A 10,000-nucleotide genomic window follows, 5' to 3' on the forward strand; every position below is an offset into this window, starting at 1 on the left:
GTACAATTGTTTGGATATGCGAGTCATTAAATTGTTAAACTCCCATTCTCGCATCTTTCAACCATTATAAATATAATGATATTAAAAAACGTGAACAATAGTTGTAAGTTTGGGCAGAAACCGTAAGGAGTGGTATCATTTTATAACGATATTTCACAAAATAATGAAAAACGATACATACACTCATATCACATAATCTCACAAACATCATATAGAGACATTTAACATAGTAATCATAGTCATATTAAAAAAAAACAAACAAGGAGTTGATTATATAAACAACACATAATACTACTTGTATAAACAACATAACAATATACAATACGATCTCCATCACATATACAACAAGATCTCCTTATGGTATGAATACAATTAAAGCAATTACGTCAGGTGTAATATATGAACATTTAGATTTAATAAAAATAACGGAAAATTATAAATATCAATAGATTTTTTGCGCAGCAGACAATATAGGTCGGAGACAGGGGTTGGCGGTGGGGCAATTATAAAGTAATAAAGATTGAAGAAGAAATTAAACAATGTATAGAAAAAGTTGATGCTGCTGCTGCTGCTGCTATATTACAAATGATACCTAATGCAATTCTCACCTATTATCTAACACCCTTCCTTTCTCCCATCCCGCCCCATCCCTCCAATTCAACACTGTAGTCATTGTCCTCACTTTCAACCCCCATCCTTCACACATACCGACACACACATACGCACACACACACACACACACACACACATACTCACACACACATACACACACATATTTGCCCACCTACCCACCCTGTACCCATCCAAGATGAATGACAGTATTATTATCATAGTATGTATCAAGTATCTCATTCATTCCCCCTAATCCTCGCCCACCCACCCACCTACACCAGCTTACATTGCCGTTTAAATTAACCTTATCCTCATTCTGTCGTCTAAGCCACACGTAAACATTTTGAAAACAAAACAAGTAGCGACAGATGTGTCATTTGTCACTGAATTATCTGGTGTAATATGATGAAACAATTCGATTAAATTCAATTCAACATTTATTATGGGCAGTTTGCCAATTCAGGATACAAATAAATACAGTAAAACTATTAACAAAATTAATAAAATCATACTGTGAATGTTGGTGATGATGATGATGATGATGATGATGATGATGATGATGGTGATGGTGATGATGATGATGATGATGATGATGATGATGATGATGATGATGATGATGGTGATGGTGATCGTGTGCAAGGAACTCTCCTATATTTGTACACACATTTTAATCAGTCTCTAAGAAACAGGCATAATTCCAAGAATTTGGAAAACTTCAAAAATAATTCCCGTCCCAAAACATCAAAAATCCAAAGAAATGAATGATTTTCGTTCTGTGGCACTGACATCCATCCCGATGAAATGTCTAAAAAAGATTATCCAGCAAATATTTCTACAACAAATTACACAACAACATCTAGACAAAAACCAATTTATTGATTACAAATCGTAGATTTTTCAAGTGCATTCAACACCATCCAGCCTCACCTACTAAATCCCTAAACAACTGTCCATGGATGTGAGTCGTAAATATTTTCAAGTATGCCGACGATGCCGCCATTCAGGCCTTGATAACAACCGGATATGACGTATTCAATTATTATAGCGAAATTGAAAGATTGATGGCCGATGCTCCGACTGGGGCTAAGGGGTGGACACACAAGTCAAATGGCGAAGCATCATTGATAACCGATGCTCCGACCCCCCCCCTATTCTCTCTCTCTCTCTCTCTCTCCCTCTCTCTCTCTCTCTCTCTCTTTCTTTCTTTCTCTCTCTTTTTCTCTCCCTATCTCTCTCTCTCTCTCTCTTTCTTTCTTTCTCTCTCTTTTTCTCTCCCTATCTCTCTCTCTCTCTTTCTTTCTCTCTCTCTCTTTCTCTCTCTCCTCTTTCTTTCTCCCCCCCCTCTCTCTCTCTCTCTACCAGAAGGAGTAGTGTGTATTTACCTATAGATGATGCCTTTTATCTACAACAACTGCTAATACTTTCCTTCACATCAATCTATGTGGAAATCAAATTTATTTGCCCATTTACACGGACAAAATAACACGTGTTTGGTTGTTTGTTGTTTTGAATGAGAAAAGAAATTTAAGACAGTAGCCATTAACATTTTCTCTGAGAAACGGTTGTGGAAAACTGAATATCCTCGCGTCTTTATTCTATCGATGTATGGGTGGCATTTCCTTGGCTGCCCAGGCCAGTTATTTCTAAACCAGTCGTCCATATTTTGCTCTCTCTTCATTCTCTTATTTTTATATCAATTTGTTTTTCATGTGGCTCTATGTCTTTGTTTTGTTATGAGACTTCACGGTTTTTAATCGGTCCTTTCTGGAGTCTTTTGTTAAGAGGGCGACAGCCAGAATGATTTATTTTTTGGATAGGGGGTGGGCGTGTGTGCTTTTTTCTTTATTGTTTAGGCATTTATCTATTTAATTGATATTAATGTACATTTTCAGCCACCTGCATATGCCCCCCCCCCTCCCCCACCCACCTCCCCCCTCTTTGCTCTTGCCTAGTCAATACTTTTGGCCCCTGTTTGAATCGGTGTTTAATTCATTTTGCTGTTCTTTCTATTTTTAGCCTTCTTACTTTTGGATGCCTATACGGGTCGAGCTGTTACTTACACTGGCGTTGAATTTAAAATATAAAAGAATGCTGTGTAATAAGTGCTTTTGTTGGTGTTTTTTGTTTTCTAAAATGACAATAAAAGCACCCAAGAGAAAGTAAGACAAAGGGGAACTGGGAAGAAAAAGGGATCGGATGTAGATTCCAAGAGCACACCATCAATGTACTCATCCTGACACAAGTACGAGATCCAAAGAGGAATACACTTAAATACTTACATTATACATTCAAAATAACAATTATAACAATACATAACAGAGAGATGATTTACAAGGAAAAAATTATCATCTCCCAAAACAATAACTATGCATTTGACTGTTTCCCTCCCATCCAGGACTCCGGCCAGGGCCTGGACAAAACCAAGTAATCTCATTCCAAGACAAAGACAGAAAGCTGTGAATATTTTTAGCAGAAATGTAGAATGACAATCAGTCTTTTTCTTCAATTTGTATTGCTAGGTCAGCTCTGCCATGCTATCTTAAATTTGATAACTCTCGTAAAACATTTGGCGAAATGAGTTGTGTAAAAAGATTCATGAAAGGAGTATTTGAAAGAAGGCCTTCAACTCCGACAATAGACAAAATTACAACTTGGAATATCGAATCAGTATTAAAGTTTTTTTTAAAAGGTTGGTACCTTCAACAACATCTCTGACTTAAGGAATTAACTTTGAAATTAAATATGTCGTTAGCACTTTTGATAGGACAAAGATCACAAACTATTCATGCTCTAGACGTAAACTAAAGTTATCAAAATCAACCTGTTCTTTTGTGATCCTATCATTGTTGAGACACTCTAGAAAAGGTAGGCATCAAAAACCCGTACACTTTATGGCATTTGATGGAAATCCTGCATTGTTCATTATTAATGTTACCACAGATTACATAGAAAAAAGGAAGGCAATTAGAGAGCAAAATAAGGAAACAAAACCACTAATTAGTTTCCAAAAACCAAACAAAGCCATTACAAAAGATAGGCGTTGGGTAAAACAAGTTTTAAAACTGGCAGGTATCGATTGAAACATATTTACTGCCCACAGTACTCGTTCAGCAAGTACTTCTGCAGCAGCTAAAGCTGGAGTGACACTTTCTACCATCCTTGCAGCAGCAGGATGGTCAAACGCCATTAGCTTTTGACAGATTCTATAAGAAGGAAATGAATATGCAGTCAAATTATGGTCAAAGCTTAATAGATGCTTATGTTAGATGTAGGAACAAACATAATTAGAAATGAGTCATGTTAAAAATGTTAATGTACTATAACATGAATGTCATAAAATTTATTCCAGGAATCGTAAAAAACTTGATTTAATAATTATTTCATGTTGTATTATCACTAAAATTCATATAAAATGTACCAATATATATTCAATAAATGTTTGCCTACTATTGAAATATTACAATTGTCTGTGCTCAAGTCATAGTTTACTCTAAAGTCTCATGTTACAACGAAGCGAATGTCGGGAAACGAGGTGAAATTGATAAAACAATCGAGGCTTACCGGTAAGGTGATGATTATTTCGGATTTCACCGAGTTTGTCGACAGAGCAGAGTTGTAACATGCCCTCCCTATAATTTGGGATAATGAGACGAATTATCTAAATAAGCCCACCCTTATGGGACATTCGCTTCTGAGCTGTGGTCTATAATTGTATTTTAATCAAACTATGACGTTGACTATTCCCTAAAGAGTGACTTGTAGGATTGGCATCACGTGGTTCTCATGTGACAACTCTGCTCTGTCGACAAACTCCATGAAATCCAAAACAATCATCACCTTACAGGTAGGACTCGATTGTTTTATCAATATTATTATTATTATTTTATTATTATATTATATTATTATTATTATTATTATTATTATTATTATTATTATTATTATTATTATATATTATTATTATTATTATTATTATTATTATTATTATTATTATTATTATTATTATTATTATTATTATTATTATTATTATTATTATTATTATTATTATTATTATTATTATTATTATATTATTATTATTATTATTATTATTATTATTATTATTATTATTATTATTATTATTCATTATTATTATTATTATTATCATTATTATTATTATTATTATTATTATTATTATTATTATTATTATTATTATTATTATTATTATTATTATTATTATTATTATTATTATTATTATTATTAATATTATCATTGTCATTATAATCATCATGAAATGCCTTTCCATAGGTTATAATACAAATAGTTCATCTAAATGAACAGTAAGATTTGTGCTGACGTATGGGTCTTCTTGGTAAATTTTCTTTCTTTCACAGTAAATGCCGTCCCACAGGTTATACATTCAAATGGTTTTTCATCTGAATAATTTTGATGTGTCGTAAATTTGAACTGGATTTAAATACTTTTCTAGCAAACACAAAGAAGAAGAAAAACAGGGTTTTTCTCCTGTATGAATTCTAATGTCTCCATTCAAACTTGCCTTGAAAGTAAGCACCTTTCCAAAGGTCAGACATTTAAATGGTTTTTACTGCCACATGAGTTCTGATGTATTCTTGTAAATGTGTATTCTTAGCAGACCTTTCCACAGGTCATACATTATAAGGTTTTTCTCCCATATGAATATGAGGTGTAGCTGGAAATATGCATTCAAAGTAAATGCCTTTCCAGAGGTCACACATATATATATGGATTTTCTCCAATTTGAGATTTGAAGTGTACTTGTAAACGTGTCTTAATAGTAAATGCCTTTTGACAGAGATCACACATATATCGCTTTTCTAGAGTATGAGATCGGATGTTTTGTTTAAAATCTGAATTTCAGATAAAAGCTTTTCCACAGGTCAGACATTTATATTGTTTTTCTTTTGTATGAATGTGTCGTAAATATACCTTCATTCCAAGTAAAAGTTTTACTGCGGATCAGACGTATAAATGGTTTTCTTCTATATAGGTTTTAAAATGTCGTTGTAAATATACATTCTGAGTAAACACCATCCCATAAGTCAGCATTTAAAATGATTTTCTTCCGTATGAGTCCTGATGTGATATTGTAAATGTGATTTTTGAATACGTGCCTTTCCACAGGTCACACATTTATATGGGTTTCCCCTGTATTCATTTTGATGTGTTGCTGTAGTTGTGCGTTCCGAGGAAACGCCTTTCCACAAATCTCACATCTATATGGTTTTTCTCCTGTATGAGTTCTGATATGATCCTGTAAATCAGTGTTCCGAGTAAATGCCTTTCCACAGGTATTACATTTATATGGTTTTTTTGCCTGTATGAGTTTTGATGTGTTGCTGCAGCTGTCCATTCTGAGGAAATGCTTTTCCACAAGTCTCACATTTATACGGTTTTTCTCCTGTGTGAATTCTGATGTGATATTGTAAATGTTTATTCCGAGTAAATCCCTTTCCACAAGTCTCACATTTATATGGCTTTTCTCCCGTATGAATTTTGACATGTTCTTTTAAACTTGTATTCCGAGTAAATCCCTTTCCACAAGTCTCACATTTATATGGCTTTTCTCCCGTATGAATTTTGACATGTTCTTTTAAACTTGTATTCTGAGTAAATGCCTTTCCACAAGTCTCACATATATATGGCTTTTCTCCCGTATGAATTTTGACATGTTCTTTTAAACTTGTATTCTGAGTAAATGCCTTTCCACAAGTCTCACATTTATATGGCTTTTCTCCTGTATGAGTTCTGATGTGTTTATGTAAATCAGTATTCCGAGGAAATGTCTTTCCACAGGTCTCACATATATATGGCTTTTCTCCTGTGTGAATTCTGATGTGATTTTGTACATGTTTATTCAGAGTAAATGCCTTTCCACAAGTCCCACATTTATATGGCTTTTCGCCTGTATGAATTTTGATATGATCTTTTAAACGATTATTCCGAGCAAATGCCTTTCCACAAGTCTCACATTTAAATGGTTTTTCCCTTGTATGAGTTCTGATGTGTTGTTGTAAAATTGTATTGTGAGTAAATGCCTTTCCACAGGTTACACATTTATATGGCTTTTCTCCTGTATGAGTTTTGATGTGTTGTTGTAAACATGAGTTATAGCTAAATGCCTTTCCACAAGTCTCACATTTATATATTTTTTCTGCTGCATGAGTTTTAAAATGTTTATGTAAATCTCTTTTCCAGAAAAATGCTTTTTCACAAGTCACACATTTATACGGCCAATTTGCAGAATGGATTCTTGAGTAATTTTGCAACTGTAAACCTGTAGAATTTTGAGAATCCATAAGAACTCGTGGTTCGACTGGGACACTAAAATCAAATCTATGATCTGGTCTATTGTGATTTGAAGAAAAATGTTCCAAAGTTGTAACATATTTGTTTTGGAAATCAGTGTCAGGCTCGTGCCATTCCACACAACTGTCTGTAGTTTCATCCACGTCAAGTTCAACAAGAAAGTCTTCATGGAGTCCATAATTCAAAGACCGGTCACAACCGTTAACGTTGTTGTCGTCTGTTAAATGGATAATATAATGTAATAATGAATTGATACAGCACACAGAATCCACACACTAAGGCACTACACATACAAAAGATAACAGCTAACACAAAATGTAAATACTATTACTATTTAAAAACCTGTCTGAATAAAAATGTTTTCAAAAGTTGCCTAAAATTACTGAGCCTGGGGGCGTATTTGATTTCTCTATCTAATTTGCTCCAATGTTTTGGGACCCTGACAGAGAAAGATTTCTCAGCAAGAGATAGTTTAATAATGGGACCATTAATCGGTCTTTCATTTTGGGATCCGAGTGGAATACCAGGTGTATACGATTCAAGAAGCCCACAAAGATAGGACCATTAATCAGTCTTTCACTTTGGGATCCGAGTGGAATACCAGGTGTATACCATTCAAGAAGCCCACAAAGATAGGACCATTAATTGGTCTTTCATTTTGGGATCCGAGTGGAAGACCGGGTGTATACGATTCAAGAAAGATAAGATGATGCTATATCTTAACCCCACAAAATAAAATAAATTAAAACATCCATTGAAGTGATCAATTATCACCACTGAAAGAATTAAACACTTATATGAATTGTAAATATAACATATAACACATAGACAGTTGATGTACAAGTTATTCACTACATCAGTCGAATCAAAATATAGGTTGGCTGTGATTGAAACTGTTCCAAATGATGAGCTTTCAAATCTAAAGGGAGAGTTGTATTCTTTTTCTCAATATTTTTTTTTACAGACACATACCTTTAGTATATAATTCAGCCGTGTGATAAATTATCTAGAATTATCCGGCCTCCCCTCCCTCTCTTGAACTGATCACAAGATTTGGCCATCGCAAACATCAACATGGGCAACCCCAACCCAACCTTTTTTTCTGCTGCTCTATATATTTGGAGATGTCACTACTACTACTACTACTACTACTACTACTACTACTACTACTACTACTACTACTACTACTACTACTACTACTACCACTACTACTACTACTACTACTACTACTACTACTACTACTACTACTACTACTACTACTACTACTACTACTACTTTACTACTACTACTACTACTGTGGCGTAGTTGCACACATATGTAATGGCTTGTGATCGTATAGTGGTTTTTTAATAGATGGTAGTATTATCCTTTGCGTTGTTTTGTAGATGTTAATAATGAAGAAAGAGTTCAAGGGCCGATGATGATAATTGAATGTACAACATCAAGACATTCAAATAAAAGTCCAGATTCCAAGTTTCATTTCTTACAGTTTTAGTTGTTTGTGATAAATTCAAAATCCAAATCATGATAAATTCCAAATCCAAATCAAATAGCATGGTCATAATTCAATCAGTTTCATAAATTCCAAATCCGTAAAATCAGTCCAGATGTTAAGTCATTTTGCCTAAGTAACCATTTTCAATATACGTGAAATATGTCTAAGTCCGTAAAAGCACATAAATTATGGTGAGCCCAATAGGTTTAAAGTGTGCAGCTCATGGTCAAGTTGAATGCAGAATCCAGAATTCTCCCGTTTTCCTCGAAACATCCTCTTTTATCCCTATCAAAATTTTACCCACAGTTCCATTGTTTCCACGCCCCCTTGCAGTTTCGACAGTTCCCTGTCAGTCTATAATCCAACCCCTAATAGTAAGACCCAATCATATTCAAACCTGAAACGTCAATTCCCACATATTGATGTAAACCCCGCCTTTTTCATGTAACATTATTTTGATAAATGCCCGTTTCACATGTTTCAACACGATAACCTATCCATTAACTTGGACACAAAACGGTCTCAAATAACCTGGACATACAACTGCGCACACGTGTCATGCGTCTCAAATAGCTTGGACATAAAACTGCGCACAGGTATAATGCGTCTCAAATAGCTTGGACATAAAACTGCCCACATGTGTCATGCACTGACCAAGCTTAACTGATATGCCTGCACTATGTACTCACTAAACCCATTTGCTGATATATATAATCGACAGTTTTGCACCAAATTTCTTAGATAACCTTTTGCATAGGCTTACTCTCTTACACTACTACTACTACTACTACTACTACTACTACTACTATACTACATACTACTACTACTACTACTACTACTACTACTACTACTACTACTACTACTACTACTACTACTACTACAACAACTACTACGACTATTATTACTACTACTACTACTACTACTTTACTACTACTACTACTACTACTACTACTACTACTACTACTACTACTACTACTACTACTACTACTACTACTACTACTACTACTACTACTACTAATGTTTTTGAAGACTGGATAAAGAACGGTTTGTTGCCTTCTCTGGATGCACCCAGCGGTATTGCATTGGAAAAAGCTACCATTCGGTTGCCCATGATTTTTTCAAGGTTCCAAATTCAGCAACTATAATATAAGCTGACATGAGTTCATGGCTTCAATCAGGCCGCACTACATATTGTGACCATTAATCAAAGGCCCAACTATACTCCTAAGTGAAAAGTAACAAATCAGAAACAGTTTTCAAACCTGGGAATATGAAAGTTGGATACCAGTGGGAACTAGGGGAAAAGACCAGAAACTACCGAAAAAAAGATTGTGTATTGATGCTATGCGCTGAGGTAAAATGCTCACACATCCGCCAGCCGAATATCACGCACCAACACACAAAACGGGCTTTTTAAAAAACCCGCCAAAACCCGACGAAACAGACCAAAGTTTTGGGAAGTGGGCAGCAGTTGGGAGTGAACCATGGACTCAGGGAAGTATACACCAGTGGGGAGTGAACCTGTTTTTATGGGAAGAGGATATCAGAGGGAAATAAACCTGGGACTATGGG

At 34.8% G+C, this 10,000-nt stretch overlaps 2 protein-coding genes across 2 annotated transcripts in view; one reads left to right on the forward strand and one right to left on the reverse strand.

The window, feature by feature from the left end:
• Positions 1-10,000, forward strand: part of LOC144958023 (uncharacterized) — a 127,957-nt gene that overhangs the window by 42,761 nt on the left and 75,196 nt on the right. The gene's annotated exons all lie outside the window — the stretch shown is intronic.
• LOC144958037 (uncharacterized) lies at positions 4,866-7,594 on the reverse strand. Its single transcript, XM_078889622.1, has 2 exons — positions 5,991-7,594; positions 4,866-5,905 (listed from the first exon to the last, which is right to left on the reverse strand). Exons 1-2 carry the CDS (start codon positions 6,921-6,923, stop codon positions 5,750-5,752), a joined length of 1,089 nt encoding a protein of 362 aa, XP_078745748.1. The 5' UTR covers positions 6,924-7,594; the 3' UTR covers positions 4,866-5,749.

The sequence above is a fragment of the Berghia stephanieae genome, chromosome 12, assembly GCF_034508935.2.
Source record: "Berghia stephanieae isolate SIO BIC M18660-M18661 chromosome 12, UCSD_Bste_1.3, whole genome shotgun sequence".
NCBI lineage: Eukaryota > Metazoa > Mollusca > Gastropoda > Nudibranchia > Aeolidiidae > Berghia > Berghia stephanieae.